Source organism: Tachyglossus aculeatus, chromosome 20 (assembly GCF_015852505.1).
Source record: "Tachyglossus aculeatus isolate mTacAcu1 chromosome 20, mTacAcu1.pri, whole genome shotgun sequence".
In the NCBI taxonomy this organism is placed as follows: domain Eukaryota; kingdom Metazoa; phylum Chordata; class Mammalia; order Monotremata; family Tachyglossidae; genus Tachyglossus; species Tachyglossus aculeatus.
In genome coordinates, this window is record NC_052085.1 from 21,447,078 (window position 1) to 21,467,854 (window position 20,777).

General features: G+C 40.8%; 1 protein-coding gene across 9 annotated transcripts in view; it reads right to left on the reverse strand.

Annotated features, from left to right (window-relative positions):
* Positions 1-20,777, reverse strand: part of GRIA4 (glutamate ionotropic receptor AMPA type subunit 4) — a 254,375-nt gene that overhangs the window by 71,003 nt on the left and 162,595 nt on the right. For all 9 annotated transcript variants that reach the window (XM_038762187.1, XM_038762188.1, XM_038762191.1 and 6 more), the window contains one exon: positions 4,893-4,946. In XM_038762187.1, the coding sequence (XP_038618115.1) occupies positions 4,893-4,946 (54 nt within the window). The remainder of the gene's footprint in view (positions 1-4,892; positions 4,947-20,777) is intronic.

Here is a 20,777-nt window from a genome sequence, read left to right on the forward strand (position 1 = left end):
TGGTGTAGAGTTTTTGTGCCGTTCCAGGCAGAAGCAACTCCAGAAATGTATGACCTGGCCTTACAGAGATGGAGCTAGCAGCTTAATGAGACAATTTTGTTGCTTCAGCGGCTAGAAGGGATGTCTGCTTCTGAAGACGTAGGGTGTCCTAGTGGATAGAGCACAGGCCTGGGAATCAGCAGGACCTGGGTTCTAATCCCCACTCTGCCCTGTGTCTGCTGTGTGACCTTGAGCAATCACTTAAATTCTCTGCGCCACAGTTGCCTCATCTGTACAATGGGGATTATTACTATGAGCCTCAAATGGGACATGGACAGTGTCCATCCTGATAGCTTGTATCTACCCCAGCACTTAATAAAGTGCTGGCACATAGCATTTAACAAACAGCACAAAGAAAGTCAATAAAACAATGCCTTTGTGTCAGCAGCCATGGAGTGATTATCTCCTTGGGTGGCCATTTACCCTCCCCAAAGAGAGAAATCTTTGAAAATGGTGGACAGATAATTTTTCTCTAGTGATCTGACAATGGGGACAATTGAGCTTAATGGTGAGGAACCACATTTTGATGTCACAATATGAAAATGCTCTCTACCTTTATCAGTATAGCTTACGAATCTTTAGAGAGCACTTTGTGGCCATTCATTAAGTAATCATCAAATACCATGATGATAATAAAAAACGAATTCTATGAGGGTATTATTCCCACTTCAGTGGAAAAAAATGGAGTTGCAGAAAGATGCTCTTTTTTGTCATAAACAGATGGAAAGATTTTCCTCTTCTTGTGGACACCCTCAAACACTGTACCCCAGTGGATAATGTATCCATCAATTGTATTTACTGAGCACTTACTGTGTGCAGAGCACTAAACTAAGCACTTGTGAGAGTACAATACAACAGAATTGGTTATTGCAATCCCAGTCCACAAGGAGTTTACAGTCCAGAGGGTCTTACACTGGTTTCATTGGGCGGCACAATAATCCCACTGTTTTCTGAAGAATTTATCTGTTTAACTGAGAGACCTCTCCTGTGTATGTGTCTCTAGGCTGTAAGCCCATTGTGGGCTAGTATTGTCTCTCTTAATTGCTGTATTGTATTTTCCAAGTGCTTAGTACAGTGCTCTGCAACAGTAAGTGCTCAATAGATACAACTGAATGAATGAATGGTGACCTAAGGACAGTTTACTGATCAGATAACTCTTTTTTTTTCCCCAACATCAAAGCACTCAGTGGTCCTTAAGTATATTAGCATACTCTCACTGCAGATCACCTCAAACTGAGATAGATGGAATGGCTAAACAGGGGATTTGAATAATAGTGGAAACCACTTCATTTCACTCCTTTTTGGAACTATTTTGAAATACCGGTAACCGGTTTGACTCGTTCTAGCTCCATCTGCTTTATAGTCAATTTTTCCCTCTCTGTGAAGAATTTTCTCATTACTTTGTATAGACTATTGACTGAATCTGGACAGGACAGAGGTTTCCATGGAAACAGTGATTTCGGGGCCTCCGAGCTTTGGATGGTTTTATCCTCAGACTGTGGGAGACTGAGACATTGGGGCCTTCACTTCATATTAAATACAGTTCTGCCTTTGCAGAGGAGATTGGAAGGCCAGTAGTAGTTAAAGTGAATCACCTCCCTGTACTGTAGATTTTTGTATCAGCATTAGACCTGCTGTATCCAAGAAAATAGCCCATATAGGAAAAAGATCTTAAATTCCCTTGTGTACCTCTATGGTAGTAGTAGTAATAGTATGTATTGAGCTCTTACTGTGTGCAGAGCACTGCAATAAGCGTTGGGAGGGAATACACTAATGGGAATTAGACACGTCTCTGCCCCTGAGGGGTAGCCTTTTCATTCTCCTGTGTGTGGAATAAGAATTGTTAAACTATTTAATTTGGCCTATAGTCACTAAAGTGTATTTACTGAGTGCTTACTGTGTGCAAAGCACTGTACTAAGTGCTTGGGGGAGTAAAATATAGCATACAACATATAACAATATAAGGTCTATAGCACCTCATGTAGTTTATTTACCTTAATCATCTCCTTAGTTTACATGATCTTCTTGAGCACACCAGATAAAAGGATGGAAATGAGAGTAGCAATCCTTCCGTCGAATACCACTTTAGAACCCACTGAAAATCCCTTGGCATGGCTGAGTCCAAGGTAAAATTTTCTTACCTACAGGTTTTGGATTTTTAATTCTTTTGTTTCATTCAATACAAATGCATTACAAGGCACCTCACCATTTGTGAATGCTGATAACCTTAAAAATAAATATTCTGTCACAATATATACTGCTCCATAAGAATGCATTTAGTGATCTTTTGAAAGAATCATAGATAGTCCTCCTTTTTTACTTATTGTTTTGAAAGATTGTCCTCCTTCTTGTGGGGTAAAGGCTTCCCTTAGCATTTTCAATCTTAATGTTTTAAAATCTCATTTTAGGGCTTTCGGAAAGAGTCATGAATTACCTAATACATGCCACTAAACCACCGAGGATTATTATAAAACAATCGTTGGTCACTTGGACCAGTAAACTGAAAAGCAATTTTCTGAGAAGCCTAATACATTTTCTTCCCAAACTGACTTTGAAAGAAGAGTTATTATGCTAACTTTAAATGCCAATACCTAAATTTATAGAAGACTTAGGGAGCAGATTTACTATATTCGAGTTTGAGAGCTGAGGGGAAAATAACTCCTATACTTTCCAAGTGAGCAGATCTATTCACGTCAGCACACAAAAATGATCTGTAACTGCTAAAGGCAGAGGCTGGGTTTGGAAATCTTAATGATTTCATTTTTCGACAGGTTTTTTTATTAACTTTGGTTGCCTATCTATTTTTTTTTACGTGATGGTCTACACCCCTCCTAATCTTTCCTATTTCTAGATTACAGGAATTCAAACCCCCCAAAGGATTGCAGAAGAAATGGAATAAATTAGCTCCTGCTAAAATATATGTACTGCATAAATAATATGCTTTATCTACTAATATTGAATGCTGTTTGATTCAGGCTATACTTTAAAGAAATCAGAATGGCCACCCAAACTCTCAACCATTAAATAGACAGAATGTTTTATCCCAACAGCACTTATCTATATTTCCATAATATATCTGTATTTGTGTCTTTCTCCCCCTCTAGACCGTAAACTCATTGTGCGGAGGGAATGTCTACCAACTCGTTACTCTTCCGAGCTCTTAGTACAGTGCTCTGCACGTAGTAAATGCTGAACAAGTATGATTGATAGAGGGACTGGGTGCAAAATTATGTATATTATTGGAAAGATGATCAAAACTCTCATTTCCTGTTTCTATCTGCTTTGAACATTTGATCCCAGATTACTTTTCATCTCCCAGAGGAAATGCCTTTCTCACTGAGCTAGTATTTCTGAGCGGGTAAGATGGTGTCCCTGCACACAAGGAGAAGAGCTATAAGGGATGAGCTCTAGACTGTAAACTCATTGTGGGCAGGAAACGTGTCTACCACCTCTGTTTCATTGTACACTGTATATATGTATATATGTTGTATATATGTATATATGTTTGTACATATTTACTACTCTATTTTATTTGTACATATCTATTCTATTTATTTTATTTTGTTAGTATGTTTGGTTTTGTTCTCTGTCTCCCCCTTTTAGACTGTGAGCCCACTGTTGGGTAGGGACTGTCTCTATATGTTCCCAATTTGTACTTCCCAAGCGCTTAGTACAGTGCTCTGCACATAGTAAGCACTCAATAAATACGATTGATGATGATGATGATGATGTACTCTCCCAAGGGCTTAGTACAGTGCTATGCGCACAGTAAGCGCTCAATAAATACAGCCGACTACATGGCTGCATTGAACTCTGTTGTATCGTACTCTCCCAAGCACTTAGTAGAGTGCTTTGCACTCAGTAAGCACCCAAATAGCATTGACTGAACTCAGTCTTCCCTCACAAAACTCCCAGTGTTTCAAGCACCAGAGGGTCCCTGCCTAGATATCTTGCTTCAGGAGAAGAAAATTCTGGACGTTAAACCCTAGAAGAAAAAGAATAATAATGATCGTGGTATTTGTTAAGCTCTATGTGCCAGGCACTGTACTAAGCGCTGAGGCGGATATAGGCAAATTGGGTTGGACACAGACCCTGCCCCGCATGGGGCTCAGTCTTTACAGATGAGGCTACTGAGGCACAGAGAAGTGAAGTGACTTGCGCAAGGCCACACAGCAGACAAGTGGTGGATCTGGGATTAGGATACATGACCTTCTTACTCCCGGGCCTGGGTTCTATTCATTGTGCACTGCTGCTTCCCATAGAAAGGAAAACTCCTCTCTCTGGTGCCTTTTAAAAAGAAAGTTCAAGAGATCTTCCGGGTTTATTTACAATTTTGCATAGTGGGTTGATTCTACGCAACAGGATTTAAGTATCTGGTTCTGAAGTAGCAGCGTCTGTGTCTGAAACTGAGACACATTAGTTGAGACTGTTTTGAATTTTCACCTTTTCTCAACCGTGTCGGCAAACTTTTATTGAGGAAGAGTCCCCTGCCATTTAGGACATAGGCTGTTAGTTACTTCAACCAATTATACTTTTTCCTCAAGTGAACACTAGTAACACAATTTTTAAAGGTCACTGCAGCAAATACCAACTTGATTTGTTTCAAAATAGGGTGATGGACTGTATTAGTAAGCAGACAGTGATCAAAATCCATAAAAAATTGCTTCTACTTTCTGTCAGTACAGTGCTCTGCACACAGTAAGCGCTCAATAAATACAATTGATTGATTGTCAAATTCTCCATAGCTTATATAGTAGAAACATTTTCTTTTGAGTTATTCTCAGGGCACTACCAAATTCTTTTTATTTTGAATATTTTGTCGGCTCTTACTCAAGTAGAAGAAAAGTTCTTACCAGGTTTGCAATGATGTAATGGTAGCCTTTAACATGCTTTCCAACACTCACAATCTGAAAATTGAGAAAAATCAAAATTTTGTTAAACTTACTGAGTATTTAATAGTGAGCAATTTATTAAAAATACTGATTACATCGGGTGCAAAGATAATTAACGGCAGGTAGCAGTTTCTACAACAAAAACAACTTGCTAAAATTGTATGCAGAACAAACAAAAGAGTAACCGGGTTTCTCAGATGAACTTTAAGTGGCTGGTTTCAGTGTGTTCTAATGGTTTAAACAAGTGGAAAGTGTTCTTATAGCTTCTCTGTTCATCATCATCATCAATCGTATTTATTGAGCGCTTACTGTGTGCAGAGCACTGTACTAAGCGCTTGGGATGTACAAATTGGCTAAATATAGAGACAGTCCCTACCCAACAGTGGGCTCACAGTCTAAAAGACTGTGTTATATCCTCTGTTGGTAGGGAACATGTCTACCAACTTTTCTGTATTGTACTTCCTAAAGTGCTTAGTGCAGGGCTCTGTACACAATAAACACTCAACAAATGACATTGATCAAAGTGAAAAGAAAATGATTAATTGGCTATGAAAAGTAGTTCTGTTCATGGCTTTGGTTATTTTTGAAATCCTCTTCGTATTTGCACCAAATTAAGAATTTCATGGGCCTGCATGGAGGAAATGTTGGTGGCCTCACTCCACCCCAAGTTTGCCCTGCCCCATTCATCAGAGGGGTGTGTTGGAGTACCTTTTGGTCCATGGTTGAAGTTGTTCGGGTACTGAATGATAGACTGAAATGAGGAGGGCCTAGCTTTTTTTTTTTTAATGGTATTTGTTAAACACTTACTATGTTTAGTGCTAGTGCATTGTACTAAGCGTTGGGGTTGATACAAACTAATCAGGTTGGACGCAGTCCCTGTCCCACATGGATCTCACAGTCTTAATCCCCATTTTACAGATGAGGTGACTGAGGCCCAAAGCAGTTAAGTGACTTGCCCAAGGTCCCCCAGCAGACAAAGTGGTGGAGACAGAATTAGAACCCAGGTCCTTCTGATTCTTTGGCCTGTGCTGTAGCCACTAAGCAATGCTATGTTCCTCAGGAAATGGTCCTCAGCCGTCTAGGTTGAAAGATTGGCTTCCACACTTTTAAGGCAAAATCTTCATTCCTCTCTCTACCTGACATACAGTATAATCAGTAGAAAAGCATCTTGAAACATAACTGCTTTGTAGAGATCAACTATAATTGTTACATTTTTTAAATGGTATTTAAGCATTTATTATGTGTCAAACACTGTTCTAAGCACAGGGGTATCTACAAGTTAATTAGAATGGACACAGACCCTGTCCCACATAGGGCTCACAATCTAAGTAGGAGGGAGAACAGATATTCCCCATTTTACAGTTTTTCAGTTACTTATCACCTGAGTGACTTTGGGCAAGTCACTTAAATTATCTGCACCTCAGTTACATCATCTGTAAAATGGGGATTAAGACTGTGAGCTTCACGTGGGACAACCGGATTACCTTGTATCTACCCCAGTGCTTAAAATAGTGTTTGACACATAGTAAGCATTTAATAAATACCATTGTTATTACAGTTGAGGAAACTGAGGCACAGATAAATTAAGTGACATGCCCAAAGTCTCACAGCAAACAATTGGCCAAGTCGGGATTAGAACCCAGGTCCTCTGACTCCTAGGCCTTGTGGTCTTTCCTGCTAGATCACTCTGCTTCTCTGGTATAAATATTAGGGCTTAAACACTGTATGAAGGCCAGGGAGAGTGCAGAAAAGGACATTTTAAGGGCTCTTTCCTCTTCAAGCACATCCCTATGAATTATTAGATGTTAAAGGTAATTCTCAGAGGTTATTTCAGAAATCAGAACCTCAAACATAAAACTAGAATCAGAAAGTACGAGTTAGCGGTAAACAATTTTGGGGATAAAAGTGTTGATGATGTGGGTTGTAGTGGATATCAAGTACTATAAAATCAATTTGACTAAAGGAGTCAGGATTGTTTCTGTAAGAGTTGATTGCTTAAATAAGAAAACATCCAAATATTGGTGTTTTCCGATATGTTTTGGTGAATTACCAGCAGATATTTACATAGTGACTGGTTGAGTAAATATGTCTATTTTCTCAACGGTAAGCTAGAACGTGATAATTATAGCTGTGGTTTCCAGCCAAGCATTCTTCTAGATACAGTCAGTTCAGACACAGTTCACTTCAGTTCAGTTCAGATACAGTCAGTTCAGTCTATACTAAGGTTCACAAGGAGAGAGGGAGAACTGATATTTGAGTCCCCATTTTATAGATGAGGAAACTGAGGCACCAAAAAGTTAAGTGACTTGTCCAAGTTCAGCAGGCTAGGGGCAGAGCTGGGACTGGTATTTATTTATCGCATGCTTACTGTGTGAATAGCACTATAATAAGCACTTGGGAAAATATGACGTAACTAATAAACTTATTTTATTTTGTTAGTATGTTTGGTTTTGTTCTCTGTCTCCCCCTTTTAGTCTGTGAGTCCACTGTTGGGTAGGGACTGTCTCTGTATGTTGCCAATTTGTACTTCCCAAGTGCTTAGTACAGTGCTCTGCACATAGTAAGCGCTCAATAAATACGATTGATGATGATGATGATGATAATAAACAAACATATTCCCTGTGCTCTTTACCCTGGGCCATACTGCTTCTCTAGCAATTATCTATTAACATGAGGGGTTGAGGGAGAAATCTCCAGTGACTTAATAATGTCAGTGGTTGGAACTGACGAGCAATCATCATTTAGGAATATTGGCAGTATTGTTTTCTCATGATGGTAGGAGGTGGCTTAGAAGATTTTCAAGCACAACCTGGAAATTTGTTGTCAACAACGAAAATAACAATCATAGTATTTGTTAAATGCTTACTATGTGCCAGGCACTGTACAAAGCGATGGGGTGGATTCAAGCAAATCAAATTGGGCACAGTCCCTGTCCCAGGTGGGGCTCACAGTCTCAATCCCCACTTTACAGATGAGGTAACTGAGGGAAAGAGAAGTAAAGTGACTTGCGCAGGGTCACACAGCAGACCAGTGGCAGAGCCAGGATTAGAACCCCAGACCCCCCAGGCCTGTGCTCTATCTACTATGCTGTCTTTTCTCTGTCCCACATAGGGCTCACAGTCATTCGTTCATTGAGTTGTATTTATTGAGTGCTTACCATGTGCCGAGCGCTATACTAAGTGCTTGGGAAGTACAATTCAGCAACAAATAGACACAATCCCTGCCCACAGTGGGCTCACAGCCTAGATGGGAACTCAAAGTCTTCATCCCCATTTTGCAGATGAGGTACCTGAGGTACAGAGAAGTGACTTGCCCAAGGTTACATGGCAGGCAAGGGGCGGAGCTGAGTTTAGAACCCATGGCCTCTGAGTCCCAGGGCTGTGCTCTTTCCATTAGGCAATGCTGCTTCTCTTTCTACCCTTCCTGATTGCCATCTTCAACTGTTCACTCTCCAGTGACTTCTTCCCCACTGCTTTCAAACATGCTTATGTCTCCCCATCCTAAAAAAAATCCTTCCCTTGACCGCACCACTTCATCTCCATCCCCCCATCTTACCTCCTTCCCTTCCCCACAGCACCTGTATATATGTATATATGTTTGTACATATTTATTACTCTATTTATTTTACTTGTACATATCTATTCTATTTTATTTTGTTAGTATGTTTGGTTTTGTTCTCTGTCTCCCCCTTTTAGACTGTGAGCCCACTGTTGGGTAGGGACTGTCTCTATATGTTGCCAACTTGTACTTTCCAAGTGCTTAGTACAGTGCTCTGCACACAGTAAGCGCTCAATAAATATGATTGATTGATCTTATCACCCCATCCTCCTTCCATTCTTCTCAAAAGTCCTTGAGTGAGGTGTCTACATTAGCTGCCCCCACTTTCTCCCCTCCAATCCTCTCCTTGACCCCCTCCAAAGTAGCTTCCTCCCCCTTCACTACATTGAAACATATCCAACAATCATTCTCCCCACCTTCAAATCCTTATTAAAAGCACATCTCCTCCAGGAATCTTTCCCCGACTAAGCCCTCAATTCCTCTTCTGCATCCCGGCTCCGCCAACTGTCAGCTGTGTGACTTTGGGCAAGTCACTTAACTTCTCTGTGCCTCAGTTCCCTCATCTGTAAAATAGGGATTAAGACTGTGAGCCCCTGTGGGACAACCTGATCACCTTGTAACCTCCCCAGTGCTTAGAATGGTGCTTTGCACATAGTAAACGCTTAATAAATGCCATTATCATTATTATTATTATTAACTTTGCACTTTGATTTGCGCCCTGTGTTCACCACACCCTCGACCCCACAGTACTTATAAACATACACATAATTTATTTATATTAATGTCTGTCTCCCACTCTAGATTGTAAGTTCCTTGTGGGCATAGAATAACTAACAATTCTGTTGTATAGTGCTCTACACACAGTAAGCACTCAAATATGATTGATTAAACAAAATGATTAATTATTTATTATCCATTATCAGTTTTCATTATGATTTCTAGGTGGCTAAAGTCAATGCTGGAACTAAAATATTTTAATGTTTAAACACCTGCTAAATATCACCAAACCATAAGTGCTCAGTAAATACCAAAGATTGATAGCTGATTCTAATGGATATTCTGCATAGATTTTCCTCATAAAATATCTAGGGCAATTCTACATAGCCTGCATAGGAACTAACTAAAATGAGACTTGTAATAAATTTTCAAAGTGCGGAGGCTTGTAAAAGATAAGGAATGGACTCGAATGGAAATATTGCGGCAGAGAAGGTGGAGATATAAAACTGGCAAAGGATGAGATTTTATATCTGTGGCAATAATAAACTTTTACAGAGCTGTTCAGGAAGAAATAACCCAAAGAGTATCTCGTGCTGGAAAATAGGGAGATGGCATTGCTTCAGAGGGGAGAAAGATCTATAGATTTAATACTTGTTGTTTTGATCCCGGCCAAGGTGACAATGTTCTGAGCCAGACCTTCTCCGAGAGAAACATGAATATTCCTCAGAGGGCGATCATGGCTATTGCTAGATGACAATGTCCCAGTCCAAGCAGTGTGCTTCGAAACACTTTCAAAACCACCCTTGCAGGGCGAACTGTAAAAGCCAGTGCAAAGGGGTGGAAGTGTAATTAATTTATATCAATGTTTGTCTCTCACTCTAGACTGTAAGCTCGTTGTGGGCATGGAATATGTCTACCAACTCTGTTATATTGTTTAGTGCTTTGCACACAGTAAGCACTCAAATATGATTGTTTAAACCAATGGATTAACACTGTATTGATTATACGTTATCAATTTCCACTATGATTTTTAGGTGGATAAAGTCAATGCTGGAACTAAAATATTTCAATGTTTAAACACCTGCTAAATATCACTTAACCATAAGAGCGTTCCAAATGCTATTGATAGATTCTAGGAGGAGATTGGCATTTCTGCTGACACTGAAAGCAGACCACTCTCCTGTGGTCAGGATGAAGTTTTTTTCAGGAAGAGCTGGGGGAAGCAGTTAGTTTAGCTTCCCTTGCTGTGCTCACCTGTCTGCTCCCCTTAACCCAATCAGAAAGTGCATGTGGTGATGGATTTCTCTCTGCTTAAAGAAGGTGATGGATTTCTCCCTGCTTAAAGAAGCTAGTGGCTATTTTAGCCTAAACCCTTTTTTCCAGACATTTTCCTCAAGCAAAGATTTAGGGTCGCCTTGTGTCCAAACATATGGCTTCTCGTAGTCAGGTGATCAGACTTTTTATTTGCAGTTTTACATCTCAATGCATGGTATCCAGTGTCATTCTGTAAACCTCCATCTGCTTTGGTATCTTCTGTTATTCCGCCCAATTTGTGCTATGGATCGAATATCAACTTTGGCCATTATCCTGTTGGGAAATCTGATTTGGCCCTTGTTGTTATCAAGTGCCATCGAGTCGTTTCCAATACATAGTGCGACTGCTTACTGGGACCTTAACAGAGCTAGAAAAAGCAACCCTACTGGAATTTCTAACCCCACTCTTTTCTTGTATTGCTCTTAATAACGGCATTAATTAAGTGCTTATTATGTGCAAAGTACTGTTCTAAGTGCTGGGGAGGTTACAAGGTGATCAGGTTGTCCCACGTGGGGCTCACAGTCTTGATCCCCATTTTACAGATGAGGTAACTGAGGCATAGAGAAGTTAAGTGACTTGCCCAAAGTCACACAGCGGACAAGTGGCGGGGTCGGGATTTGAACCCATGACCTCTGGCTCCAAAGCCCATGCTCTTGCCACTGAGCCACGCTGCTCTTAATACAGGATGGTTAACAGTCCTGGATTGGCGTTGTACATCTAAGAACAATGCTATTTTTCCTCCAACAGGTTGTGTCTAAGTGTTGGCTGACCCTAAACTTTTGACCAGTTTGCCAGGCAAAGAAGAGAGGTGACCTGGTCAGTAATTCCTGGGTTCCCACTTGATCCCTTCTTCTAGATGGGTTAGTCTGGAGGTTGCCAAGTTTTCCCAACCAGTAGCCTTTTTGTAAGGCCAGGTCAACACGATATTGTTAGTTTTGGAATGTAACCTTTGGGTTCCTTCAGAATTCAAGTCCCTTGCATGCAATGTTGTAACTTGTGCTTTTGTTGTGCTTCCCAAGGGCTTAATAAAGATAGTGCATTGCATTCAATAATAATAATTATAATGATGGAATTTTTAAGCGCTTACTATGTGCCAAGCACTGTTCTAAGCACTGTGGTAGGTACAAGGTAATCAGGTTGTCCCAAGTGGGGCTCACAGTCTTAATCTCCATTTTACAGATGCGGTCACTGAGGTCCAGAGAAGTTAAGCAGCTTGCCCAAGGTCTCATAGCAGACAAGTGGCAGAGCTAGGATTAGGAGCCACGACCTCTGACTCCCAAGCCACTAGGTCACACTGCTTCTACTACAACTACTACTATTACTGTTATAATTATGTTATCTGTTACATGCTTGCTCTGCGCCAAACACCACACTAAGCACTGGGGTGAGCTCTAGATGATCAGGTTGGACACAGTCCCTGTCCCACTTAGGGCTCACAACTTAGGGGGAAGAACAGGTATTGAATCCCCATTTTGCAGATGAGGAAATGGAGGTGCAGAAGTTAAGTGACTTGCCCAAGGTCACACAGCAGACAAGTGGCAGAGACCTCAGGTTCTCTGACTCTGGACCCGTCCTCTACCTACTTAGCCAAAATGGTTCACTACTATTCATTTATTAATTCAAATATAATAATAATAATAATAATAACAATGATGCTATTTGTTAAGCACTTACTTTGTGCCAAGCACTGTTCTAAGCTCTGGGGGGATACAAGGTAATCAGGTTGTCCCACATGGGGCTCACAGTCTTAATCCCCATTTTACAGATGAGGTAACTGAGACACAGAGAAGTTGTGACTTGCCCAAAGTCACACAGCTGACAAGTGGCAGAGCTGGGATTAGAACCCACGACCTCTGACTTCCAAGCCTGTGCTCGTTCCACTGAGCCACAAAATATATTTATTGAGTGCTTACTGTTTGCAAAGCACCTTACTAAACAGATTCCCTCACCACCATGACTACAACTGCTCCATGGATAACATCCACTCCTGGTAATTGTTTTTCACCTAGTTTATAAATTGGTCTAAAATATTCTGCATCTCTATCACAAATGCATCTCCTCTCTGACAGCTTCCTCAATAAGGAAAGAACTAAAACCTTAGTTGAGCCTTTCTGCTCTTGTCCTTTCATCCCTGCTTGCATTTTTTGCCCCACTATCACCCGGTGGGGCCACTGATTTTGCTAGACATGTTCCTCCTTTCGATACATTTGGAGATGACCTCAACAGACAGACCAGACTGGCTTGAGCAGTCAGGACCGGTTTGCTGTCTTCAAGCAGAGATTTTGGGATGCCCAGGATGCCAAAAGGCAGTCTCAAAAACAGCAGCAAGTGGCAAATGCAGCCATAATCAGCTGTATCTTTATGTTTTTTAAAATTATGAATAATAATAATAGTGTTTTTAAGCTCTTACTACATACCAGAAACAGTCCCTATCCTACACGGGTCTCACAATCTAAGAGGCTGGGAAAACTGGTATTAAATCCCCATTTTACAGATGAGAAAACTGAGGAACAGAGAAATGAAGTGATTTGCCCAGGGTCTCAGAGTCAGCAAATGGTGAAGCAGGATTAGAACCCAGGTCTCCTGGCTCTTGGCCTTGTGGTCTTTGACCATGGCCATTGCCCCTTCCAAGTGGGGCACAGATTGTTGGCTGGGCAACAATCTTTTGAAGCTCATGCATCCATTCTGTCTTCAAAAAGGAAGGCCATCAGCATGTGTGCATACATTTATGTTCATGCACACACTGCCCTCCCCTTTCCCTCGAGATTCCAGTAAATAGGAAATGAGTCTCAAGCAGGAAGTCTTCCCACAGTGCCCCAGATGTGTTCCTGTTCATTTAAAGGAAAAGACCTAGAGAAATTCAGGCCCGATCAAAAAGTGATCAGACTTTTGAATAACACATGTGGCATCTTCAATTTAAAAAAATAAAAGCTGTCTTCAATTTAGGAACAGATAAGAAATTCCCCCTCATTCCTTTAAATGACACTGGCTTCTGCAGTACTCGAGAATTCTGTAGGATGAGAGCTGCCGTATATTAGCTCAAGCTATTATTACTAAACAGTGACAAGTTAATAATCTACCATTTTATATGAAGCAGTGTCTTCCAACTGAAGACCGAACTAGTAAACTTGGGTAGAAATGATCTGGGGCTAGCTTTTAATTTGATGGTATAACTCAAATTGAAACTAATCTCACAGCTATTACCCTGTCCCAGAGAAGGCAATGACACAGAGAATGCAAGTGCAAGGCATTTAATGAAGCCCTCTATTTGGAGAGATGGTGCTGTTGGACATGTATAACTGGTGGTGCTTGATAGATGTTAAAAGCTGTAATAATGAAAAGAACAATAACCATCACAGTGTCCTTGAACTACTCTATTACTGCTATCAGAATGGGAAAGAAACTGCTGCTTTATGGACACGTTTGAATTCTTTTGCTAGTCACTAATCTAAGTGGAATGAATTTCTTAGGTCCACTTCTAACTGCACTTAAAAAGCTAAATCTTTTTTAGTTGGGGAAGCAACTGAAAAACACTGAACAGACCTCTCAGAGTCATTAGTTCTTTTTTATGGTATTTGTTTAGCGCATATTAAGTGCAGACACCGTACTAAGCGCTGGGGTAGCTACGAGCTAATCAGGTTGGACACGGTCCGTGTCCCGCATGGGGCTCACAGTCTTAATCCCCATTTGACAGAGAAGTGAAGTAATTTGCCCAAAGTCACACAGCAGACAAGTGGAGGAGCCGGCGTTAGAACCCATATCCTTCTGATTTCCAGGCATGTTCTCTGTTCATTAGGCCATGCTGAGGAAGGAGGGTGTTCAGATCAGGGGAAAAGGTGTGGGAAGTTGGTCAGAAAATGGAGAATTGGGCTGGAGGCTCAGTTATGAGTCTGGCCTGGCTGGCTCAGAAAGTTCAAATGTAATGGGGAAAAGGAAATGGTCTGTGAGTACATTATCTGGTTCTGACTGTGTGTGGATTAGTGTGATCTACTGGAAAGAGCACAGGCCTGGGTGTCAGGAGACCTAGGCTCTATTTCTGCCTGCTAGGTGACATTGGGCAAGTCACTTAATCTCTATGTGCCTCAGTTTCCTCTCTGTAAAACGGGTCTAAAATACCTGTTCCCCCTCCTTCCGTAAGCTCCATGTGGGACAAGGGACTGCACCTGACCTGATCGCACCATATCGACCCCGGGTTTTGGCACAAAGCAAGCGCTTAACAAATATTATAATAAGCGCTTATTACGCTGATCAGTAATAATGATAATTGTCCTGCTGCTGTTGAGGTCCAACAGCAGTTGTCTAGCAGAACCTGACAGTTTTTAGCATGAATAGATTAAGCAGTATTTTGTAATCCCGGAGTCATTGACTTGTCAATAGTCTTCTAATTAACCTAGGGGAATGCAAGTTCAGTATCGACCCTGTGTTCACTAAAAAAAAAAAAAAATCTGATTTCAAAAGGCAAAAATCCCTCCCACCATGAAATGGAGGCAATAGAGCCTTCTGAAATCTTTAGCTGAGAAAATTGGACATAGTCTCATAGCCAAGCACTTTGCAATTAAATCTTTCTTAGTAATTGTGCAAATGATACTTTGGAAATAGATAATGCTGGGTTAACAAAAAAAAACCCCTGTAAAATGAAGCATGCAGTGTAATGGAAATAAGATCTATCCTTCAATTTCTCAACCCAGTTCAAATTTTAAATAATGAGTAACAACAATAAGGGGACAGATCCAAGATTATCAGGTTGAACACAGTTCCTGTTGCATATGGGACTCACAGTTTAAGGGGAGAGAGAAGAGGTACTGAATCCCCATTTTACAAATGAAGAAGCTGAGGCCCAGAGAAGTTAAATGATTTGCCCAAGGTCACACAGCAGGCAAACGATGGTGCCAGGATTAGAACCCAACTCCTCTGACCCCCAGGCCCGGGCTGTTCCCACTAGGCCACGCTGCTTCTCATGGAGCAAACAGTTGTACAACTGAAGAAATATTTATTTATTTGCAGTGTTTCAGTACACTGAAAAAGTGACCTTTCAGTATCAGCATGACATTATTCTTATGCAAAGCAAGGAAGAACGATTGGGGGATGTAGAAGTAACCGGTTTAAATTAAGGGAGTGTTTAATTCATTTATCCCCTGATAATTTCTGCCTCCTTCTGTATGTGCCCTGTTTTTCCCAGAAAGCTTTTATGCTTTTATGGTCCTTTTAGCATATGCTGTGCTCAAAACTAGAATGAACGAGTCCTAGAGAAATAAATCCATAACTCCGCTGAAAGTTTTATCTGTAGGGTCACGGCATTTGACAGTTATCCAGGCTTCGTCTGAGTAAAGATTTATTTTGGGTAAAACATTCGAATTCTAGTATCACAGAAATGGCCTAATTTCCCCCCACCAAGAGTCAGAGTGAATGGCGTGTTAGGTCAATTGAAAGGAAATCTTCTCACCTGTGAAATTAGTTCACCTCATCACCTGATGTTGGGTTATTAAAACTGGGTCATAGCTAGCTCTTTGCCTTACAAAGAACAGCCGGTGATTCACTAAATGGTGATGATGAATTGTTAAAAAGGAAGCTCCCTGATTTCTTCATATAGGGCAGTTCAGGCTTTGAAAAATCTCAGCAGGAACAGTGGGGAATAATAGGATAATATCTGGGGAAGATTGAATCATTGAACATAAAAGATGTAAAAATCAACTAAACAGGAAGCAGCATTGCCTAGTGGTTAGAGCATGGGCCTGGGAATCAGAAGGCCCTAGGTTCTAATTCCGGCTTCACCACTTCTCTGCTGTGTGGCCTTGGACAAGTCACTTATTTTCTCTGTGCCTCAGTAACCTCATCTGTGTAATGGGGATTAAGATTGTGAGCCCCATGTAGGACATCATCATCATCATCAATCGTATTTATTGAGCGCTTACTGTGTGCAGAGCACTGAACTAAGCGCTTGGGAAGTACAAATTGGCAACATATAGAGACAGTCCTTGCCCAACAGTGGGCTCACAGTCTAAAACGGGGAGACAGAGAACAAAACCAAACATACTAACACATGGATTGTGTCCAACCTGATTAGCCTGTTTCTACCCAAGTGTGTAGTAAAGTGCTGGGAACTTAGTAAGTGCTTAATAAATACTATTTTAAAAAATAAAACAAATAACTAAACTACTTAGAGAATGGAAAGCATTTAGCTCACTCTTGAGAAAAATCTGGCTACTTTCTCTCCATCCCTATAACCACAAATCCCAATTTAGTGCTTAGATTATTGCATTTGCCTTCTTTCCTGTCTTCCTGCCTCTAGCCTTTAACTACTGCAACCCATTCACTACCCAGTAGCAAGACTCACTTTTCTCCACTGATGATCTGATTCCTCTAGATTTTATGCTCCCTGTGGACAAGGTATGCGCCTATCATTTCTGTTGTATTATTTCCCAAGCACCGAGTACAGTGCTCTGCACAAGTAAGTGCTTAATAAATACTACTGATTGATTGATTTGACATCAATCCTTCTTTCAGCATCTTCAGTGTTCTCCATTGACGCTCATCTCAAATTGAAACTCCCGCCCCCAATGCCATAGCATTTACATCCATCCATACTCTGATGCTTCCCCTAGTTCTCATTTATTTTAATGTGTCTCCCTCACTAGATTCTAAATTATTTGAGAGTGGGGAATGTGTCTACCAACACTCATGTACTGTACTGTCCCAAGTAGTAGTAGTAATAATAATAATAGTATTAAGTATTTTATGCTGTACTAAGAACTGTGGTGGATACGAGCAAATTGGGCTTGACACAGTCCCCGTTCCTCCCTGCCCACAATGAGCTTACAGTCCAGAGGATGAGCTTATGGTCTAGAAGTCCAGTTGGAAAATTGGCCTGGGGGAGTGAAGATAGCAGGTTGGAGAATAGCAGCTGAACGGAGCAAATAGGTGAGTGTGAGGAAATTCTGAATGTGCTAAAAACCCACCTTGTACATGAAGCTTTACCAGATGACTTCCTCCTCCAACTTTAGTCACACCGTTATCATTTAGTCACCTCCAGCATTTACAAATATCTGTTTTAAATAGATTTTTCTGTATTTTGCACCCCCTCTGGCATTGTGCATTCATGTATTTTACACATTTATATTTTTCCTGTCTTTTGCATGAGATTGCAAACTTCTTGAGCTAACGGACCAAGTCTTATCTGTGGACTAGTGGTAAATAATAGGTAGTTGAGAGAAAGTTAAGGAGTAGAGGGAAGGATTTGGATGTTTCCTAATATATCCTTAAACATTTAAGATGATTGCCAAATCCCTGCAGAATCCTGTGGTCACTTTTAATTTTTTTTTTTCTCTTTGGTATATCTTAAGAGCTCACTGTGTGCCAGGCACTGTACTAAGCACTGGGATAGATCAGAACTAATCAGGTTGGATACAGTCCGTCCCACTTGGGGTTCACAGTCTTAATCGCCATTTTACAGATGAGGTAATTTGAGGCAGAGAGAAGGTAAGTGACTTGTCCAAGGTCATGCAGCGGACAAGTGGTGGAGTCACAGGTTTAGAACCCAGGTCCTTCTCACTCCCAGGCCCATACTCTATCTACTAAGCCACACTGCTTCTCATTTTCGAAAACAGAACCACACGGGCCAGTGATCTGAGGCAGTAAGGGCCTTGTTTTTTCTTGGTGAGTTAAAACATTGATGTTGATAATAGAAGAACCTTTTCCTTGGAATTGTATAGTAACATCCCTAAACTTGATTTTTAACTCTGGCCTTATAGCTATGGGGACAACTCTTTGTGGCAAGGGGTAATGCCTTATTTATAATTCTCCTTATATCTGCTCCAGAACAGAGTAAGCACTTGATAAATATCATAACAGTAAGCAAAAAATACTTTCGTTTAAAGGTCTCCAAGTGTCTAGCACGGTATTCATATAGTATACATACAGTTGGTAACCAATACATACTTTTGGTGACAGAAATGACTCAGAATTTTTCTAGTCACAAAGCTGCTAACCCATTCTGGTGGTTTACTAATGCTGCTCTTTTATTGGCATAATAAAGCCTCTGTTACTAGAAGTGTGGGGAAGACTGCAAAACATAAAGTAATGCCTCAGAAATAAGGGTATTTTATTCTCTGTTCTGTCAATCTTTATTCCCTTATTTCATTTACTTTGTGTTTCCCCAATTACAATACAGTGCATGATTAAGTTACACTTGTGTTAAATTACCCTTTCTGCTTCAGGGGTATTCATTTGTTCATTCAATCCGTTTATTGAGCGCTTACTGTGTGCAGAGTACTCTACTAAGTGCAAAGGAGAGTATGATGTAACAATAAACAGACACATTCCTTGCCCACAAAGAGCCTACAGTCTGGAAGGTACAGCAATATGCCTCCCAAGAAACTGTTCCAACTTAAAAACAGGGCAATTTCTGATTGATTTTTTTTTTCTCCTGAATCTAGAAAAGAAATGAATATAGTCACATTTACATGTGCTATATAATATGCATGTTACACATATAATACGTACATAAAAACCATTTATTGGCATCCCAAAGGAATCAAAATCCACCCAGTTCACCTTAATCTTAGAATAAGTAACTTTGTTCCATCTCAAAAGGCTCCTATTCTGAGCTCCATTTTTCTTACTGCTAAGGTAAAATGCAGAGCAGCATAAGATTCCATAACCTCATTTTACAGTCTGTGTTTTGTAGGAAAATCAGGAAAAGTACCAACTCTTCCCTGGTAACAGTTGCTTGGGAACCATTTGAATCCCCCTCTCGTTCCCTGCTATTTTCCCAGAGCTCATATTTATGCTCTGTGTTGGCTTTACTTGGATATCTGCTAGTGTTTTTTTTTCCAGGGTAATCTCTGCATTACATTGCATTCCCCTTTAGACTGTAAGCTCATCGAGGGCAGTGGATGTATCTCCCAACTCTGTTGTATTCTTCCAAGCGCTTAGTACAGTGTTCTGCACATAGAGAGTGCCCTATAAATGCCACTGACTGATTAGCTGATTGCACGAGAGAGTGAATGTAGTATTAAACAAGGGATTAAAGTAATACACCGCTTTTTCTGCTTGTGCTTACTACGGTGCTCTGAACACAAGGCACTTAGTCAACAACATGACTGAATGATTATATCAGAAATGGGCCCAAACCAATTTTTAAGTGTTTTTTTTTTTGTTATAACATGCTTACCAGGACTTTGTGCACCAGTTTACACTGAAAGAGAAACATCGGGCCAGATAAAACCCTTCCAATACTACAGGTGTAGTTTTCCTAGATGAAACAGCCTCTTGAACTGCTCTGAATTGTTCCCGTTCTCTTTTATTGTTAATACAGAAGATGAGTCCCGTTATCTATAATAAAACCCTTGTAATTTCCACCATTGTAAAATCCAGGCACATTCTATGATTCAAGCTGGTTTCACTCCTCGAAAATGTGATTATATTGTGAATGCCCGTTGTTGGGTAGGGACCGTCTCTTTATGTTGCCAACTTGTACCTCCCAAGTGCTTAGTGCAGTGCTCTGCACACAGCAAATGCTCAATAAATATGATTGAATGAATGAATGGTGGAGCCATATGTAATTATTTGAGAACTTCTCCAGCCCAACATGTAAGGAAAGTGAAGCCATAAATCCCTTTCCGCCACCTCCTCCCTCTGCCCCATTATCCTGTTTTCCTAGATTTCCATACACCCCTTTTGCTTCAGAAATATTTTTTTGCTTGAACTTTAATTACAATGCTGCTATGGGCAATGTTGATGCTAACTCCTATTCTTCCTGGCCCAAACTATGGAACAGAGGTGGGATGGGGCAGGGTGGGATAAGCCCAGTCTGACTGATGCTGCCTCCCCTCACAAGCCCAGGGCTTTGGCTAGGGTGGAGAGGCAAGGTGCAGGCTAGGAAGGTGAAGCACAAGCAGAAAAAGCGGTGTATTACTTTAATCCCTTATTTAATACTACATTCAATCTGTCATGCAATCAGCTAATCAGTCAGTGGCATGATGAATAGAGGCACCTGGGTTCTAATCCCAACGCCGCCCCAGTCTGCTGTGTGACCTTGAGCAAGTCACTTCACTTCTCTGTGCCTCAGTTACCTCATCTGTAAAACAGGAATTTAAGACTGGGAGCCCCATGTGGGGCAGGGGCTGTGTCCAATTTGATTATCCTGTATCGACCTTAGCACTTAGAAGAGTGTTTGAGACATAGTAAGTGCTTATGAAATACCATTATTATTACTATTGTGAAGTGCTGGGAGCGGCGGGGGTATGGGGAGGGGAAGAG